At 40.9% G+C, this 25,857-nt stretch overlaps 1 protein-coding gene and 1 long non-coding RNA gene across 2 annotated transcripts in view; both read left to right on the top strand.

The window, feature by feature from the left end:
* The window catches only part of LOC308387630, a 37,679-nt gene extending 12,270 nt beyond the window's left edge, over positions 1 to 25,409 (top strand). Inside the window, exon 3 of the long non-coding RNA XR_013969976.1 lies at positions 25,315 to 25,409. This is a non-coding gene — a long non-coding RNA (uncharacterized lncRNA). The remainder of the gene's footprint in view (positions 1 to 25,314) is intronic.
* bhlha9 (basic helix-loop-helix family, member a9) lies at positions 10,166 to 11,747 on the top strand. Its single transcript, XM_080866659.1, has one exon. The coding sequence runs from the start codon at positions 10,304 to 10,306 to the stop codon at positions 11,159 to 11,161; it is 858 nt and encodes a 285-aa protein (XP_080722785.1). The 5' UTR covers positions 10,166 to 10,303; the 3' UTR covers positions 11,162 to 11,747.
* Positions 25,410 to 25,857: the final 448 nt, after the last annotated feature.

Genomic DNA, 25,857 nt, shown 5'->3' with positions numbered 1-25,857 from the left:
TCCTCTGACATCTTTCTCTTTTCCTCCTGCCCAGCTACGCCATATTCAGCATCTTTTGCTCACTACATCCACCGTCCCTCCGCTGTACATGTCCGAACCATCTCTAACTTTGCTCCACCTGAGCTGTCCCTCTGATGTACTCCTTTCTAATCCTGTCCATCCTGCTCACTCCCAGTGACAATCTAATCATCTTCATCTCTGCCAATCCCAGCTTGGCCTCCTGTCTTTTTGTCAGTGCCACTGGTTTCCTAACCGTACATCACAGCAGGTGTCACTATCATCTTGTAAAGCTGAACTTTCAGTCTTGCTGTTGACCCTCTTTCACAAATCACCTGGACACTTCTCTCCACCCACTCCAACCTACCTACCCTCTCTTCTTCTTCTCTCTTGTATACCTCAAGTGTATCATGTCTTGTTTCGACCAGCTTTTATTCCTTATCTCTTCAGAGCATACCTCCAGACTCTCTACTCTCACTGTAGACCACAGTGTCATCTGCAAACATCATAGCCCGCGGAAACTCCTGACAAACTCCTACTTGACCTCATCTGTCAACCTGTCCATCACCATCACCAAGAAGATCCCTGATGTAATCTAACCCCCACTTTGAATCCATCTGTCACTCCTACCTCACCGCTGCCTCACTGTCCTCATATATGTCCTGCACCACCCTCACATACTGCTCTGCCACTCCTGACTTCCTCACGCAGCACCACAGTTCCTCTCTTGGTACCCATATACTCTCTCTAGAGTCACAAAGACACGGTGCACCTCTGTCTGACCTCTATAATCAAAGCAAACATCACATCTGTAATGCTCACTGATTGTCACCTCTCTTCTTAACTCTCACATGTGAGTACTCTCACATCTTCTCATTCCATTTACTTCGCTCGTTATTACATTTCCTTGTTTCCATTTCTGTCTTTAATCACTTTAACCTGCTGCACATCCTTTCAATGCACACATTTCTTCACCACTTCACATTTAAAGAAGAAAGGGATGGGACAAATCTGACCGTGCGACCAAGCTACTCAGCGTCAAAAGACTATTGCTATTGCTGTGTGATTTATTAAAATTACTGAAGGTTGCATTACACCTGCTAGCTGCAAATAATCATGTGCAGTTCCTTAAAGTAGACAGAAAGAAAACATATTACTAACAGAGAAATAGTTTTCTATACGATGATCACTGCGAAAAGTGCAGCCTTACCTAATGTCCACCCTACTGTTACTCATTTATATTAAGATTTTAAAATCTAGTTGGTACTGCTTTCAGAACTACACATGACTGTTTGCAGCTAGCAGGTTGTTAATGCTATCCATCAAGTCTAACAGCACCTCAGCTAACACCAGCTAACAATATTAGCTTGGTAATAGTAATAAATCACACAGCAATAGTACATTACATAGTTATAAAAAGCATGACAATATATCAAGTAATCCAACGTATTCAGAATACGTTACAAATTACATTTTGAGCCATATATTCTGTAATCTGTAGTGGAATAAATTTAAAAATGTCATCTTCCAACACTGCAAAACTGTGTAATTTTAAAACTGTATATATACTGTATATTCTGTGTGTTTATTATCTCACTCTTATTGCCTGTTTATGCACTGTCCTTATCTTCAACGTCATGCTGCTCTGTTGTATCTTAATTGCCCCTTGGTGATAAAAAAAGTCTTTCTGATTCTGGTACAACTCATTATAAACCTTTTCTTCTGCCCTCTCATCTCTTTGGTATACACCTTGCATCCTAACACTCCTGCCTACTTTCTTCATTTCCCTAACTCTTCAGTTCTTTGTTGACTTCTTCCTTCGCATACTTTCATACTTTTGTACTTCCAATGCCACCATCAAGTCTCTTCTTTTCTGTCTTCTTTTCCCTGTCCAAAGGATACACCAAACACTTTGGCTGTTTCTGTCACCACCACAGTTCTATCTCATCTGGTAACTCTTCCTTACCATCCGCAATCTGTCTCAACTCTTACCTGAACTCTAAGCAACAGTCTTCTACGGGTTTTCTTCCGGCACCCTGTATAGTCAACAGCATTAGAGACAGTCATTGTTAACCCAATCCAGGATGGAAAACTTATCGTTTGTGATTCACATGTTTGATTTAGCTTTTAGTTTTTTCACCCATCTGATGCAACCCTCCCATTTCATCTGGGCTTGGGACAGGCAGTAGAAGTACACTGGCTTGCGCCCCCTCATCACTGGGTTGATTATGATTCATACTATCAGTCTGGTGAATTCAACTATGCTCTCTGCGAACTCTTATCCAAGTCTTGTAAAGTTCAACTCGCTAGCTATAGCAATGCTCTGTGGTCAGAGAGCCCCACTTTAACTGCTGTGGGTTGTGTGGGAACTATCCTTCAGACTCTTAACTTTGACCACATGTTCCAACACTCCAAGTGGACCCTATAATGATAACCCAGCATAATGACTGACTTCTTGTTAGAAGGAATGCTCTATGAACATACGCCGCTGCTTTTTCTTTCTTTTCTTTTTTTTTTAAAAACCTGGAATCTTTGTTGTGTGCAAAAAAAACTACTAATACTAAGGAACATGAATCACGGTTAAGTGTAGAGTTTAGTGTCTTCTGCCCTGGAAAGTAACATTTTTTGTAGCAATTTATGTAATTTGTATTACAGCTCCATTTCAAATGCAGTTGGCATGCTGCATAAAACATAAACTGAGCAAACTGAAGGGTAAAATCAATCAGGTCAAATCTTTATTTCATTGAAAACAGTATAAAGAAATGGATGGATTTGCTGTGATTACCAGACCTGTAGACCAGGGGCCTGCACTAATAACAGACAAAATTCAATAGTAGAAATCACTGCATGAGCTCGGGAACACTGCTGAAAACTATAATGGACTGTGGTGAAGTGGTTAGTATCACTTGTTTTGACATATCCAAATTTGAAAATGACTCTGGAAATCATAGACGATGTGTTTAATAGGCTAAAGAGGAGAGTAAGCATTAGCACACAGTTCAGTCATTCATTCATGATGGAAATGCACACTTGTGTGTACTACACGAATAACTTCTACATCCGCCAAGGTCCCATTATTTGCTGAGCAACGTATGCAGGCTTTGAAGTAAGGCTTTCAGCAAGACAATGCCTGCCAAACAAAACACTGCAGATATTTCACCATCATGGCAGAAGAGTGAAAGATTCTTGGTCCAGACATGACAACAGTTTGCACATATGAAATATGTGACAAAGAACGTATCGTACTGTTGAGCAGCTGAAATCTTAAAGCAAGCAAAAACAGCAAATTAGTCTCCTCGGCTCAAAAACACTTAAGAGTGCGTTTCAAAGAAGCAGCAACTCAACATGCAGCAGACTTTCAAATGAAAATAAGTTAGCAGAACAAAAAATCCAATGATTTCATTGCATTGTGTTTTTTAATCAGTGTTTTACACCGAGGCCGGTGATTCATATCATGATTCAAGGAAAAGGGGAGGAAGTGTTCCTACATTCCTGTGCGAAGGAAACTGTTAGACATGTCATGACATCAGTACTGACAGATCTGCAAGGTTTTGTTACATGACATAAATCACTGAGGGAAGGTTATAGAAATGTTCTGCTTATGGCTAAATTAGAGAGTGCATGTTTTTTAGTGGCCCAAACATTACACGTGCTGGCATGGCAACCAGCCTGCCTTTCTGACCCGACTCTAACAAAAACAACTCAATCGGCTGCTGCTCGTATCTCAGAGGCAGGCCAAACACTTGATCACGTATATATCTGGACGATGATAACTAAGTAAGTAACTGCTCAGATCTTTCACTCATTTTTCAGCTGTTATGAATAACTGCACTGAAAAGTGATGACAACATATTTATTAACCCCGGTTACTACGCACTCTTCTCGATAAGCAACCTTCTACTTTACGAGTGTTATTTTTCCGCCTCATAAATCAAAACACTTTCAAGTTTTGAGAGAGAGATAAACCACTGGAAACGTCTCTAATGTTGCAGAGTAAACTTCAACATGCCTCTATGATTAATAGCCAACACTGTGACAGATATCCAGTGAATAACACTTTCAATGGTGAGCTGTGCGTGCTGAAATACGCAGAACCCGAACCCGTTTCAACCCGACGACTAAGATTTTATAGCAGACGTGTATGCTGAAAGGGATTACCGCACCCCATTACACGTAACTGCCAGTAATTTCAGACAGAGTGATTCACAATTGTTGTGTCATTTGGTTTACTGTTTTTAACATATTTGAAAAATATCACATCACATCAGCAAAGGATGTGTGTTTCACGCAGGTATGTTTCTTCAGCGTGTGCCGACAGATTATACCACAGGTCAGGCTGAAGCTCGGACTACAGACGTCAGGTCTCACTTTGTGACTCTAAGCAGGCTGATCATCTCCTTTTGCAAGGGGCAAAAATGACAAAGATATACTGATCGGCACATAAATATTTACATATTAAAATTAGTTAACCAATTAATGTAGTTTAAAAAAAAAACAATTTCTCACTTTCTTTTTAGCTCCAGTTGCAAGTTGCTTTGAAATGAAGATTTTACATATAAAATATATACAGAGAAATCAAAAAAGTGAGCTGCTGGTTTTCATGTTGTGCAGCTGCACAACGTTAAAACTATTGAGAAGCGAAGTGAATAATATTGGTCTCTTTGCTACAATGTGCTGTTCTTCTGGAAAACCTGACTTCTTATCCTTCACGTGCGTGTTACTTTGCTATGTTCCTCCCATCTAAAATGTATTGTTAAAACCAATAAAACCCACAATATGCTTGGATTATGACTTATGTTACTTGGTTATTTTGTGTTTAAAGTGTAATAAGATGTTACTGCAAAGGATAAGTTGATAGGCTTGTATTTCTGGTACAGTTACTTAAAATTAATGTTTCCAATTGCTAATATTTCCAAAGGATTGCAGCGTTTTTGCAATAAAGGGGATTAGTGTGTGGCAAATGAAATTACTGCCACGAATGACCACAGATTGGCAGTATTGGCACTGATCACACTGATTTTTAGACAAATGAAGAAAAGAAAGAAGTTGTGGTGTGAGAAATAGCAGAGGGGCCGAGATAACCACAAAGTTATTATCTGAGAGGAGGCTTTTTATTGAGGTGAGAAAATTCTGTGGCAGACACCAAAAACATACATTAACATACCACTGCAAAGCCAAGGTTAGCGAGCCTGGACTTTACTCACTTATTACCCCTAACTATCCCTTAGGAAATATACATCTATAATGTTTGGCACACAGACCTCTAATAACAAACGGCTAACAACCAGTCATTATGGGGGTTTGAGCAAGAGATTTACAAATCTTAGGTTCAGCAGCGTTGGACTGGTTCCTCCTGCTTGAAAATTGTTATTCTGTCAAGGGCACGGCGAGCGGCGTGATAAAATCTTGTGATTTATTCTCGGTGGCTGATAATTACTGGTGTCTTGTCACCTGTCAAAAATGAATGGACGGGGAGAGTCCGAGGCTGTAGTCTTCATGCTCTTTACACCACAGCAGTAAATCTGACATGTTTGTGAAGCCATAAATCAATGCCTGCGATAAAGCCTGTGCGCTTCATGGAGCTGAGCAGCAATGGGCTGCACTTTTCAAACCATTTAAGCTATGGAGGTATGCAGGGTTATTTGAAAGGTGTGGTAAGTACAGTGGTTTAAGTGGTTGCTTTATAACTTCACAGGAATGGTCAATTGCAAACCAAGGCAGAAAAAAGTTTGCAAAGTTACAAGTTTGCTGTGCAAAAATCTTAGGAGTGAAAAATCTTAAGATCTATGCTTTTAAAACATGTAAGTGAGAAGGATTTTTTTTAATGAAGCATGGACATATGAATTGCAAACTATACATAAAAACGTCTATGTATGCAAACTATACAAAGAAAAGCACCTGAACTTCTTTAAGTTGCTGTCCAGACGTGTTTCTTTCCAAGCTCCTTAGACTACGATGACCTGGATGACTGAGAACTTTCACAGACACAGTCACAGTGTGGGCACATTATAAAGTAACACAGTCTGTAATACAGTAATGTACTGCACAGCTCCTAGTACGTCTGTATCCATATTACTGTTCACATTGATAGGTGGCACATACTTTATGCTTCTTCCCTGTTATTAAAATGATTTGTGGTGATACGTGAGATTTAACATTATATTGTTAACTGGCAATCATGTATGTATATTCCAAAGTAACCAGTGATTTAGCCCTTTAACAGATGGTAGTGGATGTATTTGTGTAAGTTGGCTTTAAAGTCCTCAAAGAAAATGCTTTCTTATTTTCCACATACTTAACTTAAAATGGGTTTGGTGTAAAGACTCAACAGTTTTTTTGAGACTTTTAAAAATGTCTGTGTTTCACTTGTTTTTAGCAAATAGTGCAGAAAAAATGTAATCAAGGTATGAAAAAACTTTTTTCATGTAGGTTTATGTATTCAGTTATATTCAGTTAAAAAACATAGGAACCAAACATAACCCAGGTGAATAGAAAATACTGTTTTAAATGATATTTTAATTAATATTTTTTTATATTAGATGACCTCTAAGTTGCTACTTCTGAATAAAGACAAAACTGAGGTTATTGTGTTTTGCCCTAAAAATTTTAAAAACATGGTGTCTGATCAGATAGTTATTTTAGATTATATTACCGTGGCCTCTGTGAGGAATCAGGACCAGGATATTTTCTTCAGTGTGCACATTCAACAAATATGCAGGACTGCCGTCTTGCATATCTGCAAAAGCTCTAAAACTAGGAACATCCTTAGAGTAATGCTGAAACATTAGTTCATGCATTTATTACTTCTAGGCTCGACTATTGTAATTCATTTTCATCAGGTTGGCTCCTTAAAAAGCCCTCCGTTGATCCATATTGCTCCAGTGAGAGTACTGGTTGGGCTAGAAAGACAGAGCACATTTCTCCCTCATTTGCTTCTGTTCACTGATTCTGTGTTAAATCCAGAATTGAATTTGGAATCCTTCTGCTCACATAAAATGTCTTGAATAATCAGGCTCCATCATATATTAAATACCTCATAGTACCATAGTGTCCCAGTGGAGCTCTTAGCTCTCAGACTGCCGGCTTACTTGTGGAACGGGCTCCCAGTTTGGATTTGGGAGACATACACTCTCTCCATGTCTGGAATTAGATTTTAAACCTTCCTTTTTGATAAAGCTCATAGTTAGTGCTGGATCAGGTGACCCTGCACCATCCCTTAGCTATGCTGCAATAGGGGTAAGCTGCTGGGGGCAGTGTTTCTTCTTCACCCACCTCTCACTATGTGTCACTGTCACTATTATACCACTAATAATTTTAAAATCTAGCTCTCTGCCCTAAATGTTTTCGTCCTATTTCCCTCTGCGCTCTTCTCTTTTACTTCATCTTCAACCGGCCACGGCAGACAACCACCCCTCCCCGAGCATGGTTACGCTGGTTTCTTCCTGTTAAAAGGACGTTTTTCCTTCTTACCATCACCAAGTCCTTTCTCATAGGCGGGTCGTCTGATTGTTGGAGTTCCCTGTCTATGTAAAGCAGGGGTGTCAAACTCCAGGCCTCGAGGGCTGGTGTCTTGCAGGTTTTAGATCTCACCCTGGGTCAACACACCTGAAACAAATGATTAGGTCATTACTAGACCTTTGGAGAACTTCAAAACATGTTGAGGAGGTAATTTAGCAATTTAAATCAGCTGTGTTGGATCAAGGACACATCTAAAACCTGCAGGACACCGGCCCTCGAGGCCTGGAGTTCGACACCTGTGATGTAAAGGAAATTTATGTGGGGAAAAAATGTATCAAAACCTACCTGACTGTATGTGACAAAGTCATTTCCAAGTCTGAAAAGTCTGGATCTGATTGATATCCTCTGGCATGACCTTAAATATGTTTTTTCTGCTCAAAAACCTTCCAGTGTATCTGAATTAAGACAATTCTGCAAAGAAGAGTGGGCCAAAACTGAAAGACTCACTAATGAAAAGTCACTGCCAATGATCACATAAACGCTTGACTCTATTCCTCCTGCCAAGGATATCACAACCAAGTACTGGGTTTAGGAGCAAAGTGTTTGGGTCACTTTCTTTCCCTTAATAAATCACATTTTCATTCTAAAACTGCCTTTTGGGTTATCTTTGTCAAATATTAAAATATATTTGGCAATCTGAAGTAAAATAAATCAAGAAGGGGCAAATGCTTTTTTACAGCACTATAATTAGATGTCCTTCTTCTGTGTGTGTAATGTTTTTAAAGGTTGCTACCTCAGAGCTTCGCAGTGACCTTCAGTTCAGTGTTTTGCTACTAGAGTCTATTCTTTACTTGGCTCAAAGCTTAACTATGACCTTACTATCCACTCTAAAATCTGACATAAAGAAACAAGTGAAAGGAAAACAGGAAATCTGCAGTACTCCTCAGCACTGATTGCCAAGGTCTCTGTTACTATGTTGGAGGAATGGAGTACTATTCTTTCAAAGGATTTTCTTTTATTTGGTATCTAGTACACTGGCTTAAAATCAGACAGCGTAAAAATGAGAAATGCCAAGTATTCACTGAGCCTTCATGTCCGGTGGATGGAACAACACCACTGATGATAGAAATGTTTCATCACAGCATAACTGTGAATAACTGTATTGTATTAATTTGCAGTGAGGGAACATCCACCCCTTTGAACATACAAGCATATATGTTCTTTATTTAAATACTCAGGAAAGAAAAACAAGAGAAACGAGACACAAAGCGCTGTCTTTGTCCATTACCGCGAACAATAAATCATACATTATAATCATTTTGCAAACTGCAGTAAGATTTCCGTATTTAATATTAAACTGCATTACAACATTGCATCTGACTTTAAATGGATCCCCATCTCCACTTGCAAAAGACTGAAAGATCGATAGCCTAAGCCGGCACCAATTGCAGGTTCTGATTGTAAAATATTTGCCCCCTTTTTTCCCTCTGTCTTTGAAGTCTAAGGCTCGCTCTGCTCTTGTCCTCCAGTGCTGCCCAGGCCTGATTTATGAGGACAAGTTCCAGGGAAGCTACTCTAAATTACATGGCCCTTAAGCCTGAGCAGAGAAATACAGAGAGAAGGAGAATCGCCACTCCAGAGACGGCTAATTGCAAGCTTGAATCTAACCCAAGGTAGATAAGAAGGTTGCTTACTTCCCAGGCTTGACACATGGGGAAGCGCATATAACAGGTAAATGTGCAATTTGTCATGAAGATCTGTGGGACTAATTTGATAGAAGATGTATTTAAATGAATAATGAATATGCCTTCATTAGTAAATAATGTAAAATTACATATTGTACAGGGCAGAGAAAGAAGTCATTGTGGGGAACAATCAGACTGAGCATGCTGTTGTTTGTAAAGGTGAAAGACAGAGTGACCGAAGGCCTGTGATTAAAGAAAAGTGAATTACAGCTGAATGAAATGAGCCAAGATGTTGATATTGAACTAATTAAATAAAGTAAAAATAAAAACTAGACTCTTGAAAACATTTTTAACCAACTGAAATGATTTTGCGACCATTTATTGTCAGTAAGTTCGTTATTTGTTAGTTCGGTAAAATTTTATGACAGTTTGTCTGATGAGGCATCGATAGATGTGCTTATTGAGACGCTGCATGTCTACAAGACTGTGAGTCAACTGTTCTCACAAAGTTTTATTGGACTAATTTTCCTAAATCTGACATATGCTCCATAAAAGTGTAAGTAATACTGAAACTGGTAGAAACTAAGACAAAGTTAAAACGTTTCAAACTGTAAAACTTAAACTAAACTGCCTTGAAAACAAAAGGAAATAAAAAACAATCAGAAAATGGAAAACTATAATAACTGTGGTATGAAGCAAACTGGCATTTCCAAAGTGCAGCATTTTGCTTTTATTTTACAATGAAGTGTTGAAACTCTCCTGTGAGGGAGAGTCAGAGTAGAAGGAGGAGGACGTGTCAGTGCCATTTGCCTTGAGGGTGCCCATAAACCTGAAGAGGGAGAGAGAGTGCATCATTCTTTACAGGTGAGTATACCATGTGACCTCAAGATCTTTAAAAAGCAGGTAAACCTGTCTTGTTGAGGCACAAGTTATCACACAGCACCAGGGGACTCAGAGCAGGAGAATACACGGGCTGTCGGCACAGCAGCAAACACCGACAGCCCCACAAAAGAAGCCGAGGCACATCAGCGAGCGTGCGACGGAGTGCTGGAACCCTGCACTCACAGCTCCTCGTGCAAACCACATCTAGGATTTTCACTGAAATTGCACTACAAGAAGGAAGATTTTACGTTGTCTCATCTGGTGTGCGCACTACTGACACAATGAGCTGCAGCAGCGTTGCGAGCTCCGAGTTCTCTGAGGAAGAGCTTGAACTTGGCGGTCTGGTCCAATGCGAAGATGAAGGAAGTCCCAAGCCATCATTCCAAGACGAGAGTTCAACCAGCAGCCCAAGCGAAGCAGAGGAAGGCCAAACCAAGAAGCGCAACCGACCGGTTCGCTCAAAAGCTCGAAGAATGGCCGCTAATGTCCGCGAGCGAAAACGCATTATGGACTACAACCAGGCGTTCAATGCCCTCCGTGTTGCCCTGAACCATGACCTCAGTGGCAAACGGCTGTCCAAGATTGCCACACTGCAGCGAGCCATCAACCGCATCTCTGCTCTCTCAGTTTTCCTGAGCTCTCATCCACCCAGTAAGCCCTGCACCCACCGTGAGTGCAACAGGTCATCAGTGGGACCGGCAGCGATGGGGGCGTCACGGCTTGAGCAGACCAGGTTAACAGTTCCTTGTCCGGAGCATCAGAGCTACGTCCCCTGGCACGCATCCATCTCTCAACAGATGCAGCCACAGCCAGCGCCTCACATGCACAGACCTCATGCCTACGTAGACAACACAGTGCCATCATGTCCCCCATCACCACACTACCCTTGTTATCCCACCGAGGGACAGTTTTATGCCTCACACAGACACTGTGGCACCCCCTGTGATCTTCCACCCAGCCCTCTGAGATACCCTCAGGTGAATGAGGGGTTGGGATACCAGCCGGGGATGTGGGCCTCCTGCACTCAGGGATACATGGACACCTTTGCAGAGCCATCTGCTACTCTGGGACTTCCATGGCAGGTGAGCTACCTGCAGGAGCCGGAGAGCAGCTTCCCCCTGTGCTCTGATATACTGTAACAAGCTTCACGAGTACTGTGAAGTCCTGAAAACTGAAGAACCCTGATGGACTTTTTAAGGGTTTGAGGGAGTAACCTTGTGCTCTTACTGTTGCTGTTATTGAAACTTACAGGAAGGCTGTGATTGTAGAGCAAACTACAGTCCTGCAAGCTGAACACAGATAAAGGAGCAATGGCAATCTAGACTGCAGAATGTTACATATGTTAGGTATTTTGTTTTGATGTTGAATTTGAAAATGTTAATTCTAAAGAATGTTTTGCAATCTACAGATGACAATTCACATAATTATATTTTTGCTGTGCTAAATTGTCCCCTTTTTCGGCCTTCTGCAAAGGATGAATTATTGGAGTTGCATTAGTAAATGTAAGGTAATAAAAATGGGTGTGTCGGAAATAAAAACAGACAGACTAGCATAAAAAACAGTGCTATGTAACTATGCATACAGCATGCTAACTTTCAAGTAGTACAAAGCGCTCTGAAAGAAAATGTGACTAAGATCTGGTTTCAACATTCAACATGCTTATGTATTTATTCTCTGACTTTAAAAAGTACAGTCTGTTTGTGTTGTAAAGACGCTGCTTTTTCCAAGCTTGAAAATTAAATGTTTAAAATGATAGATGACTCTTTTTATGGCTCCTTTCATAAGAAAACAGAAAATGCATATGATTCCCAGGACTACAACACTGCACTAACACAAAGCTTGCATTAAGCGTGTGCATCAGTGTGTGCATGCATGCCTGTGGGAGTGTGTTTGATTATAGCCTAAGGCTGGTAGCCTCTGCCATTCAGAGTGTGAGATGACAGAGGTCCTTCACTCAGATGAGAAACGTCCGTACAAGCCCATTCTTGCCATTCTTCTTGGAGGAGAGAACTCACTGTGTTATTTACTTACAGCACAATAAAAACACGAGTAGAAGGCAAGAATGGCAAAGCAACAAAAGCACATAAAAATCAGGCAATACTGGTTGAAAATTGTATGTATTGGCTCTTGAAAAGAATTCACTTCTTATATTGTACCTTTCAGTTCAAACACTGAGAGGTCAGCTGATCTTCTTTGAAATCAGAAACAGCGAATAGTAAACACAAGTCATCCTAGACCGGCTTATATTAGTCAATAACAGCTTTCCCTCCCCTGCTGAGCAGCATGTCATGGAAAACAGCTTTAATGTTAGACCATAGGACGAAGCCCACCGACAGATTTATATGGGTTCAGGAAGGAAGAGTGTGCCCCGTCATCAGCAAGGTGAAATCCCCTTTTGGGCTGCACCGGCCTGGAGGTACAGCTGGGTGTGTTCAGGGTTGTTTTTTTTGAACGTCCTGGAGGTCTCCCAACAGGAGCCTCGAGACGCTGCTGAAAATTGGTGGCCTGGGGAGAACTACTGTGGGCTTGGTGGAGAAATAAATGGTGTGGTGCAGCAACAATTAGCAGACAGGAAGGAAAGGGAATGTGGACAAAGAGATGAATGGAGAGTGAAATAATAGGAAGAGGAGGATATAGGTGGTGAGAAAAAGGGGGAGAGTCACTACACTTTGAGCCTGTCGTTCAGCTTCTGTGCAGACGTGAATCACTGGAAAACCTTGAGTCACCAGTGAGAGACAAGTGTGGCTGATAGCACTCGATGACGGCATGTCTCTTCCTCCTCCCTTTCTGGCACAAATGTGGATCTTCGCTTAACTCATTGCAAGGGTACCTACTGGTTTGGGTCCTCAAGAGACTACCAAGAGCTGTACCACAGCTTGTCACTGATCCGTTACAGAATCAAAATCAGAGAAACTCCTTATCCACACAGGCAAAAAAAAGTGCTGTTCAAAAGAGCGATAATCGAAATAGATTTACAACTTTCCAAAGCCTGGGACAGCACATCTTCTGCTAAGGTCAATGCTTTATCTTGTTATGGGTTCTGTTTTTGTCTGTGTTCATAAAATTTTAGTTTAGTAGCTTTTGTGTTGTCGACAGACAATGGTAACAAAAGCACACAACAAAAAAAACACAACAAAACTCACAAAAAATCCCCCATAAAATACTAGCAGCCTTCTAATAGCAGGTGCTAATACCATTGATATTATATCAATGGTATTAGCACCTGTACTAGTCCAAGATTTTTAGTAGATACATCTATGGTAAGAATATCTAATTACATTGCCTCGTTATTGATTTATCGCATTCACAAACTTGGGTGTCCACACTGCAGGGTGACGACAATATCCTATCAGTCTTTTACAGCTGAGGGGCAAAAATCTCACAAAACACAAGTGTTTCTGGGGAGACAACTTGATGAAACAGCTGCAGAAGTGACAAGCTAACCATGAACGACTAATACCAAACATGTATCTACAGTATTATATGACGCATGCGATAAAAACACACAACATTTGCATCTTTGTCGCTGTGAAATTCTTTGCATGTTTTGGTTTCTGGCACTTCTGTTGCTGTTCTTCAAATGAATGTCTCCTCAAAAACACTTTGTGTGATTTTTGTCTGGGCGATCGTGGCTCAAGAGTTGGAAGTTCGCCTTGTAAGGTTGCCGGTTCGAGCCCTGGCTCGGACAGTCTCGGTCGTTGTGTCCTTGGGCAGGACACTTCACCTACCGCCTACTGGTGATGGGCTGATGGCGTGATATGGCAGCCTCGCTTCTGTCAGTCTGCCCCAGGACAGCTGTGGCTACAACTGTAGCTGCCTCCACCTGCGTGTGGATGAGCTGTATACAAATACAGGCCATTTACCATTTGTGTGGATTTTTTTCTATTCCTACTGTGGGTTTTTATTTTCAACTTCTATTCTGTTTTGTGTGTTTAGCGTCAGTTTTCTGTTTGTTTGAATACTCTGAGGAAGTGTTTGTGGATGAAACAGATAAACATAGAATAAACAGTATAAGTGACCACAGGTTGTGGACTAGTGCTACACATCTTGTGGGAAACAACAGAATCCAACAGACTTTAAAAAAACGTCATAACAAGTTAGCATTTCATGTTTACCTGTGACTCACCTGTGCATTTACCTCACTTCTTCACCATGTGAGCCTGTCAGTGATGCATCTTTTTTTAAGACCGCTCCACCTCCGTGATACCTTCTGCTGCCAGACTGATGGAAAGGAAAACAAGCAAACACAGAAGAAATGATGCCAAGACCTGAGGGTGTGTTTGCGTGATATATAGGGATGAGTCAGCCTTCGGAGAGAAGCTACATGTTGATGCTCTACATACTGCGTACACCTCTGCTCCCTGAGCACAAACAGGTGCGCGCACCCAAACACAACACACACACGCAGCGCTATGACATCTGCGGTGCAAGGTGAAGGAAGTGAAGGTGCCAGAGGACAAGAGAATGTGTATGCCGCCGGCAAGATTTAGGAAAGTCAGTGTAGGTATTGGGCAACATGTTGGCACGGTGGTTAGCACCATCTCTGTGTGAAGTTAGCGTATTCTCCGCGTGTCTGTGTGGGTTCTCTTTGGGTATTCAAGAGTCCTCCCACAGTTTTTTTCTAAACCAACAAATACTTAAACTTGAAATTTGCCCCTATATATTGTTTTAAAAATTATTTCCGTCAGTCTTCCAAGTTTGGAAAAATATTTTCAGTGAGGTTTTTTCCCCCTCAAAAGTCAGTTACAGTTCAGTTACGTTGTATTCAAATAATGCCAAATCACAGCAACCATCATGTCAAGGGAACTAATATTGTAAGGTAAAGACCCTACACCTACAATAATACAGAGAAAAGCCCAACTATCAGATGATCCCCAGTGAGCAAGCACTTGGTGACAGTGGGAATGAAAAACTCCTTTTTAACAGGAAGAAACCTCCAGCAGAGCCAGGCTCAGGGAGGGGCGGGGCCATCTGCTGTGACTGGATGGGGATGAGGGGAGGGACACGGGACAAAAGCCACTGTGGAAGAGAGGCAGAGATTAATAATAACTAATGAGTCATTGCAGAGAGTGAAAAGAGGTGAGTGAAGAAGAAGTGCATCATGGGAAGCAATTGGAAGTACACCAGTATATTACCAGCTCATGGATAACAGCTGATCAGGGCTGAAACTCTTTGGGCTTAACTACTCTGAGGCCTTCAGGGGTTGAAACTAATCTCATATCCAAACAACACATCAGAACATTTACCTCACCAGTCCAGAGTAAACATACTCACCACTAACACTCGGCGGAGATGGAAACTCCATTTCTCATCAGTGTAGAGGAATAGCTTGTGTCCTCTGTGTGATCTAATTGTTATACCGTCGACCCCAAGCGTCTGCTGAGTCAGAGAGGCTGCACATCTCTCCTGTGCCTTCCCTCAGACTCAGTCTGCCTCACCATGCTCATCAACACTAGTGCTCCAGACTGCTAGACAGAAGTCTTAAGCACAAACAATGTTCCCTCTGATAACACTGGAGACAGATGTCTTGGTCATAGTCCTCTACTCTGGAGCCATCTCCTCCTCTGGCAGGAACTTGATACAGTCACACTAGCTTGGAAACATTGGACATGGTCAGAGCAACTATGTAGAGCTTTCCTCCCCATTTTCTCCTCCTCCTTCTTTCTCGCCCTGAGGTTATTTTCAACATGAATGACTTGGTGTCTGACCTTACACAGGGCTGTTATGGCCTCTCGCTGTGTCCACTCATGATCTTATCTGCAGACTTCTCATGTAGGATGTTTACCAGAAGTTTTGTGTGTGGTAAAAAACTTGTAAAAGTCACGACCTCTTTAATCTGAGGTTCTGAGCAAGGTCAAAAGTAGTCGAGACTCAGATTATCTGGGGCCCACCACTTCAGCTAAGGGCATCTGAGGGGCAGTTGGAGGGTCTGCACTTTGCTGTGTGTTGTGGTGGGCTATAAAAGAAAGTGCTGATGTGGAGGGGGTCGCGCTTTCTGATGAGTTGGCTTGTTGAACCTCTGGTGTTGGGCTCAGTAATGCACGAGGAGAGTCTGCTAACCCCTTGTGCTGAGGAGAAATACAAAAGATTCATCTGTTTCATTCTTATCCTTCAATCCAGATTGTGTTTCAGCACAACCAGGCAAAAACAGTCACAACAGCAATAAACCAGTAACTGAGGAAGACTGTAACCTCAATTTATTTTCTCCTCAGTTTATTAAGGTGAACTCAGACCTGTAATGAAAACTGAGACAATCAAGTCTCTGTTTTTTTGTGGTGCCTTTCTTTTACAAAAGAAAAGAAAAGAAAAGAAAAAAAAAATCAGCATTTCAGAAAAAGAACAGCAAATCTCAAACATGGTGGTTGTACTTTGATGGTTTGGGGCAACTTTGGACATAATTGATGAAACCATGAATTCTTCTGTCTAACATCCCTAATATCCCATTGAGCCCAGAAACTCAAGCACACTTGCGCTATGCAGCAGGACAACGAAGCGAATCATACCAACAAGTCCACCTCTGAATAGCTCAAAGAAACAAAAACAAAATAGATGTTTTTGAGTGGCCTAATATAAATAGACTTAAAGCTGATGAAGGTCATTCTGAAACATCTCACAGCATGAACAGACCGTTAGGGGGAGGGAGTGGGACTATGGCCAGACACAGGCCAACGAATCCACAAATGACAGTCAAATGAGGGAAGCGCTTTCTCTGTCATGCCAGTGAGACAAGTGCATTGCACTCCTCTCACAAAATACCTTATAAAATGAGAACCGAATGTGATATTGATGTGCTTTAAAAACTGTGAGCATCCAGACAAGTTGCTCTTCACATGTGTGGATTTTGGTGTGTGTGGTGTTTAAACCGAGGTCAGGAGCTTGAGAAATTAAACAGGGAGTGAATAGAAGAACATGATGCAAATGGCTTCAAGTTAAAAATGTATACATCTGTAGGCAAGCGTAGCTACATTTTGAGGGTAAAATGAAGGCTGTAGGGTGAAAATTGTGGTCACAGCAGCAGGTTAAAGAGAATTTTTTTCTGCAAGGTTTTCAGCCTGTTTCACTCTAACCTCACTCGCGCTCTCCACTACACATAAATAGGGAGGGATTTGAGAGATTTTTGTCGTGACATTTTTGAAAATAACTGAAAAACCATAGAAGGTACAGTGAAAAACATCTGTTTGTTCTGTAGGCACTGTTGTCCCGGTCAGTTTGGTGTATAACGGTGTCTGTAGGGCAAAAGGTTCGGGAGAAAATTGGCCCAAAGGAAGGAGAGTCACAGCAGACAAGTGAGAGAGGCTGGTTTCTCCATTCAAAGCTTTATACTACTAATAATAAACAAAATGGCCACTGATGATAACATATACTGACTAATGAGTCATTGTTATTCCAAACACTTGATTGCAGTTATGGTAAATGGGCTGATTCTGCTCAAGGTGCTTAACTGTTACCCTGAGCCCAGCACATCCACTATGGAAATTATTAATGATCCACATGTTTGATTTGGCAAAGAGTACATGCCCTTTCTGATGCAAATCTCCCCATTTATCCAGGTTTGGGACCAGCACTACAGACACAATGACTTGTTGTCCTGTCACAGCACATTTTAAAAGAAGAAACATATAATTTATTTATAAAGTTCCAAAGAAGAAAAAAGCTGTTGGATTACAAAGACTTCTTTACTATTATTATAAAACCAAATAAAAAGTTAAGCAGTGTTTTCTCACTGGTTTGGAGGAGTTAGCAGTTTCACTTCTGAACACTAGATGGAGGCAAGACTACGATGCTGTGATTTATCCTGTGGCAGGGAAAGAAACCAAGTGCTAGAGTATTTAATAAGTTAAATTAATAACAGCACTGAATATGTTTTGAGTTAAACAAAATAAAGAAAAGTGTCCGAAGAAATAAACCATTTATAGACAATGATCTGTTATGAATGTATTTATTATTGCTGGAAGAAAGCACACAGCTTCAGGTTTATTTTTAAAAAGGTCTCATGATCCAACAGCTTATGAGATATGAACAGCATATTTAATGTTACAGCTCAATATGTGGGCAGAAAACTCTGCAGTTCAGGTTCTGTCTGCCACTACCTAATACAGTACAGGAGCAAAGGAGTGTTTGAATGGTTTCCCTTCACATCCGTATTCTAAAGCATTCATGGCTCTGCTGACGCCACACTGATTCTTATCTAAGCAGTCTTTACTCCTGTTGGCTAAGAAAGGTGAGCTTATTGATGCCATGTAACCACTGTGTGTGGAAACAGTTTGCTTTTAGGTGCCCTGCTCTCCCCAAAGCTGAATCTCTTGTATACTGCAGAGGCCTACAGAGTTCGTGTATATGCAACTACCTCCTTCCTTCCATCTCCTGCTCCACAGCTTGCTTACAGCTGCAAATGCTGTGAGACCGAACTGTACCCACCAGCTTCCAGCAGATTTATCGTGCATCACCACAGACAAACTGACCTTACAACATTTCACATTTAGCCAGCACATGCATGTCATGCAAACATGAAAAAATAAATGGTAATTTTGTAAAGAGCTGCAGTGTAAACCCAAAAAGAGAGAGCAGGCCTGGTTTCATCAGTGCAGCTTGCATTTGTGTGGGTTTGCAAATAATTACTCTGAAGAGCCAAGTTGGACATGTAGTTTGCTTATAATGGTGCCTGTAAATATGAGTATACATAAAGTGTAAGTGACTGTATAATGTGACACCAGAACATGTTGATTGTATTCCATTGAAGTCCACCTTTAGTTAGGTTTAAGGTCAGCAAAGAAGTCTGTTTGTTAGTTTTTGCCAGATTAAACAAATCTGTTCTAAAGTATCTGTTTTCATGTTGTGCCAAAATATATAATTACTGCATACTTCATAACACTTTTCAATCAGAGAATAGCATCAAGTCTGGGATATTGATCTGGTTTTGCATTTGGTGAGGGTCAGTGTCACTACTCGTAGCATGATGCGATAGCTGGAGCTTACAGAGATTGCACAGGGAGTCCAACTCCTCCAGGATGGCACATTGATACGTGTCATTGCCAGGACAGTCTTAAGAGCATGGAGGAGATTTTAGGAAACTGACAGTTACTGAGAGCTCCACAGGTCCACAGGATGAGCTCTGCCTGGTGTGAATGTCTCTGACCAAACAATCGCAAACCTGTTGTTCAGCATGACTGGTTTGGTCTTAGGTCTGTGATGGCCTGGGGAGGCATATCCACGGACCTCTACAGGCTAAGCAAGCTAGCCCACATGTCAGTTTTTGCAGGTATCAGGATGAAGTCCTTGGAACCTTTGTCAGACCCAACGCTGGTTCAGTGAGTCCTGGGTTCTTCTGGGTGAATGACAATGCCTGGCCTTATGTGCCAGGAGCATTAGGGAACTTCCTGGAGGATGAAAGAACTGATACCACTGACTCACCCTCACCACAAATGACCTAAATCGAACAGAACATATCTGGGAAATTATGTTTTGGTCCATCTGATGCCAGCAGGTTGCACCTCCGACTCTTCAGGAGCTCAATGATGCTCAGTAATGGGAGAAGATCCCCCAGGATGCCATTTGTATCATTTTGTGGTGCTCTAATGAAATTCTGGCAAAATTCCATTGCTGGAATTCAGTATAGATATTCAACTTTTTAAAAAAAATTGAGATCTGATGTGTTTTTTTCAAATTGTTCCTCCTTTTATTTTATTTTTTTGAGCAGTGTATTTCATGCTGAATATCAGAATACTATTACATGACCAACAGAAAAACGGTTTGAGTTGGAATAATAAAAAAAAGAGGCCATTTGTGCATTCCTGGAGGAAAAAGTGTGTCCCAGGTGCAAAAATACAAATCAAAGGGAAAGAAAAGCTTGAATTTGAGGATTTCTCTCACTGTAATAATCATCACAGAACTGACACTATAAGCTAATGAGCTGCAATACTTCAGAGGCTAGAAACTGTATGTTGAGTGATTAAAGTCACTCTGTCAAATGAATATTTACGCACTGAAGCAAAGACTCAGACTGTATATAAGAGGTGCACTTCAGGTGTCACACACCTGGATTCTTTCTAATAGTTTTTAGAGGACTATTCCATTGGAATACATTCCATTACAATAAGAAGTCTGGTTGTCCCCTGCTTTCCTCTATGGCCTCAGTAAACCTTTTCCTGGTGTATTCATGGTTTCAGTAGTTAGAATAGAATAGAATAGAATAGAATAGAATAGAATAACCCTTTAATTGTCCCACAAGGGGAAATTTGGTTGTAACAGAAGCAAGAAAAACACAGGACACAGAACAGAAACATACACGATTTATTTTTACATATTTACATCAAGGACAATAGTTACCAATACATCAATTTTCCTGTAGACTCCTGGTGGAGCAACACCACCACGCCAACGGACTCTGTTCTGCGCTGTTCTCTTCAGCTGGGTCCACACCATTCCAGCAGCCTTCACTTTGCTCTCGACAGATCTTCTCCACATCTGTTTGGGTCTCCCCACTTTCCTTTTCTCTTGTGGGTTCCAGTCCAGTGCTTGCCTTGTGATGTTGTCGAGTGGTTTTTGAAGTGTGTGGCCTATCCAGCCCCATTTTCTCTTCTTGATGTCTTGACCGACCGGGTTCTGGCTGGTTCTCTTCCACAGGTCTGTGTTTGAGATCTTCTCAGGCCATCTGATGTTGAGGATGTGTCGCAAACACTTGTTGATGAAAATCTGTATCTTGCTGGTAGTGGTGTTGGTCACCCGCCACGTCTCAGACCCATACAGGAGGACTGCTTTCACATTGCTGTTGAAGATGCAGATCTTGCTACGCTGAGATAAGGCTTTGGAGTTCCAGATGGGCCGCATGGTGTTAAATGCAAGCTTTGCTTTGTTGATCCGGCTCCTAACGTCTTCATCTGCGCCGCTATCGGTGTTGACTATGCTTCCTAGGTAGACGAAGCGGTTGGTTTCCACCAGGTCTTCTCCCTGTAGCTGCAGTGGATGTTCTTGTCAGTTGTTCAATCGCATCACCTCCGTTTTTCTGACATTGATCTTCAGGCCGGTCTTTTCTACCTCTTCAGCGAGCTGGGTAAGCTTGGACTGTGCATGTTGCTGCTTATGGGACAGAAGGCTGATGTCGTCTGCAAAATCCAGGTCCTCCTGCTGTTTGGTGAGGGTCCACTGGATATTGGTGTTGCTGCCCTCTGTGGTTCTTCTCATGATCCAGTCCATGACGATCAGGAAGGTTGTTGGTGACCAACACATACCGACACATACAGTATTAAAATTAAATTAAATTAAATACAGATAAGAAGCAAACCCAGGTTGTAGTGTGAATCGGTTGATAAAATAGTGCAAGTTACAGTGCCGATGTAAACACCTATAGTTGTTTTGCTGTATTCAACATAACTTTCATCTTTTACAAAATAGTCCCCATTAGAATCAAGGAAGGTAAAGCTGGGAATTCCTTAGCTTTAATTAACTGGGTTATTTCAACAGAAATATTGCATTAGCTGTTTTGTTTTAAAATATATATATATATAAATATAAGTTGATTTCCTGAGGGTCAGAAGTAATTGGACAGTTGTCTCACAAATGTTATTCCATGAGAAATTAAGCAGACGAAAAATTTGGAGCTGTGTCCAAATGTTCAGCTTGCATTTGGTAGCTTTTCTTTGGAACTCTCACTATAAGGCAAGCTGATGCTATGATTATGCTAAAAACAAAACAAACCTGTCAGATAGCACAAACTTTAGAAGTGGCTATAGATGAAAGGAAGGAATACACTGGCCAGCTCAACAACACAAAAAGGCCTTGAAAACTACAGGAGTCAATCAAAATACAACAGAATTATTCCCATGGTTATGAAAACCAACATTACAATGGTGTACAGGGTTGTACTCTCTGCTCAGATTCAGCAACATGGAATTTAGGGCACTATGCACAAAACTAGCCATCAGTTTGTGCAATAAATGTAGCAAACTCTTTAAATAAAGCTGCAAGTCTGCACTTTAATCACATACTGGCTGTTTGATTTAAAACCCAGCATGATGATATACGGAAAAAAAAGAAAAATGTGTCTATCCAAAAACCTGTGGAGCTAACTGTACAGTATATGCACACTCCAGTAATCAAACACAAATGAAAGGTCTGTTATCATTGGTTTAAAAAGAAAAGGTGTAAAGAGAACACAGGTGACATCTAATGCCTCAAACACAACTGTAGCAGCTGAGCGAGGAGAGCACAAAGGTGTCGCTCTGATGAGATGACACATCTCCTAATCCACTGTGCATAACTTGCTTGGCAGACATCGAGGCTATGGAGACACGGGAATAAGATGAGAGTGGGGGGTGGCAGTGTGTAGCCCTGCAATCAGAGGGGCTGTATCTGTCAAAGAGACGAGGCCTTTGGTTTATGAATTTGAAGGAGTAAATAAATAAATAAAGCCTATCTATAATGTAGTTTCTGACTTTAATTTTGCAGCTTTGCCTTTTCAATAAATCCAGCCTCCCTTCATTTGCTGGTACACTACAAGTTGCTTATCTGCTTTGAGATGGAGGAGAGCGTCCAGTCTTCTGTTGATGTACAGCAGGAAATAACCGGGGAATGGGAAATTTAATGACATTTACTATTCCTGCTACTATTGATCTAAAATATCACATAAACACAAACAGAAGAGCACGCTGTGTTAATGTGTTCTCTCTTTATTCAGTGGTGGCAATGTATTTTTATACAGTATGTAAACAACTTTCTATCTCTTCATTCACTCTTTACTTCTTTCTGCCTTCTCCCTTCATCTTGGCCATTGATTCGTCTTTACATTCGGCTCTGAGGACAGTCTGTTCCAATTAAGACTGCATCATAAATGTAAGGAGGGACTCAGACTGTATGAAAAACATCTGGGGCATCTTTCAAAACATTCTGTGTCCAGACTGGAACTCCTTAGATCTCTGTGCCGAGCTCTCTCAGCAAACACCGGAACTGTTTGCAGTATATAAGAAATCTGTTACTCATACCTGTCAGCGATAACGGCTACAGTGGGAAAATTCAATAATCAAACACAAAACTGCATCGGCCCTGAGAGCTCGACGTGCTGCACCAGAAAAAATGCGAATGACAAAAAAAACGCATTTCAGAAATGGAACATCACATTCACGGAGTTACAAAAACAAACAAACAAACAGGCAGGTTGACAGACATCCATGAATCTGAAAACGCACATGCTGCAACATCAGCACAAATAAGACTGTGGCTCTGACATTGTTTATTTACCAACGTCTCTAAATGTTGGCTTCTGCTTCCTGTATTTGTGCTTCTTGTCTGTATTCAAAGAGATGATTTGTTTATTTGACCAATGACAATCTCATACAACAAAATGAATGATGCCACAGTATGTTCATCATTCTAAATGATTAACACTTTAGCAACTTTGTTAAATAAACAGAGTTAAATAACATGTTTTGAAGCAACGTTCCATTGTTGGACACACAAGTTGTAGATCTGTTTTTGAAAAACAAAAAAACTAACAAAAAATGATAAAATAGACAAAAGTTGGCTGAAAACTGGAGTTTGTTTTCACCAAAATGTATTTTTAAAAGACAGCTTGATTGTACTTTTTAAGTAGGGAAAGATCTATGACTGTGTTTTGTATTTTATTTCGATTACAATCAATAAGTGTACAATATCTTTGTACTATCAAGTTATGGTAGTGCAGACTTACCGTATAAGAGCATGCCCATGTTCTACTAACATCTGTACATCAGTCCTGGGATTAACTCTCCATGTTTGAAGGCAAATGTGCTGTGCTCAAAGTTATAAACCGGACATCTCTTAATGATCAAAAAAAGAAAACATAAACAAACAAACAAATAAATAAAAGCACAGCAGTGCAGCATGGATACATATGTACTGTATGCCATTACAGTTTGGTTTCATTCATATCCATACAATCCCCAAAATGCTGAAGTCACCTTTTCAGCCTTTTACATGCAGCCTCTGCTGTCCACAGAATATTCAGTCCTCTCTGCTCTGACCAAGTTACCCTGGGACCCTAACCCAAGAGGCCTTGGTTCCACTGCGACCCGAGCCCTTTTGCTTGCTGTCTTCCCCCATCTCCTTCTCCCTGCCTTCCTCACTCCTCTTTACTTAAAGCTTTCTAACAGAGACAACAGAAATAAAATAAAAAAAATACTAAAATTGTTGTTGTTATCCACACACAGGATATAAACAGTGGAAGCAGCTTCTTTGTCTGAACAATGAAGCCAGAGCAAAAGTGCTAATTCCCCGATTTCCAAGTTTTCCTTCTAAATTTTTCACGATATTCTCCCAAACTGGAGTCTAAGAGCAATAAAGCAGGGTGTGTTTTGAGTCAGCCTACTTGATAAATTGTTACTGTATCAGGCTGCAGTCAAATTGTTGGTCACCACAATCAACAACCATCCACTTTAAGATAGCACTTCACAACCAGTTGGTGAAGTGGTTATGTCCAGCGTCTATATACAGTCTTTGATATTAACCTTTCAGTTATGCTTGGAGCTCCAAGTCTTTACTGCGCTGACCTGAAGCTGCTGAAGTGAAAAGCGCACGTCCTAAAAACAACCTTTCAGCCCTGAGACTCACAGTGTCATCGACAGCAATATGAGCCCTTCAGAAAACATGAATCATTGGGTCATTAAATTAGAGTATGGTGATTAAACTCAGGATCATGATGTTTTATAACAAATAAGTCAAAGCATGCAGCAACAGATTAATTCCTGTCTTTGTGAGTGGGCGGGGTCATCCCAAACCCTCCATCTTCTGCTTTTTGGTGTCTTCTCCTTGTTATTTGACGACACTCGTCTCTGTTGATTAGATGATTAGTAGAGTAGCTCCGTGAAGGTGTGTTTTTATTGAAAACCATTCAAGTCTCACCATAAAACTTTATGGCGAGACACTGCTGTGTTTTTATTAGCCTAATGATACCACTATAGTCCGTCACAGGCTGGTGGATGATTATTACAGACATTCACAGCTGCTGTGTTTGAGAGAATTCCACAAAAGCTAAGATGATGTTAGAAGTGTATCCAAAACCTCCTGGTGTTCAGTTTCTCATCTTTGTTCACATCCAAGCTTACAGCAGTCCAGCACAATCCTATACCAGCACATGACATTATTTGTAGAAGTCGGTGTTCTTGCCAGTTTGCTGCTAACATGTAACTCAGTTAATCCTCATGAATCCTTTTTTCATGCTTGTACAGAGCTTTGACTTTCTCATCAAAAAGATTGGAAAAGTTAAACATATTCTGAGACTTTTTTAATAACTCGGTCATGCTTCTGTGTTCACTTTTTTTAGGGATCTGAAGGGGCTTGGATGGGGAAATAACTAATTATGGCAGACTTACCAAACACGCTGCTGGAACTGAGTTGGTTTCACTGAGTGCACAGTAAGTAGAGAAAACCTCAGCTATCTGGCCTGAAACTTCAAGCTACAGTGTTGGTGTCATGCTGTGGTTTGTCTGTGTTGGCCTGCGCTCTGTTCATTAGGCCTTGATTTGTCCATGTCCCTGTTGGCTTGAGCTGTGTTCACTTGGCTTCAATTACATTTGGTACAAAGAGGCTGTTAAGCCTCTGATTGGACTTCAAAGCCTGTGGTGTTTATATTTTGACATAAAGCAAATATCTTAACAAGATATATGTGTTGTTCTAATATTGGTGCTCTATGCTCATTCTTGTTATGTTGGAATTGGGTTTTTTTTTTGTTCTTCTAACAGAACTTTTATCACTTTAATTGTCTAATGAAGCAAGTACTAATGATGTAGTCTGATGTAGGCTGCTTGGCTTACAGACAGATGTGTGGACAACATAACAAAATGATTTTTCCATCTCACCTCAAAGA

Source organism: Rhamphochromis sp. 'chilingali', assembly GCF_963969265.1.
Source record: "Rhamphochromis sp. 'chilingali' genome assembly, chromosome: 19".
Taxonomy (NCBI): domain Eukaryota; kingdom Metazoa; phylum Chordata; class Actinopteri; order Cichliformes; family Cichlidae; genus Rhamphochromis; species Rhamphochromis sp. 'chilingali'.
This window is presented reverse-complemented; position numbering and strand designations above follow the sequence as displayed.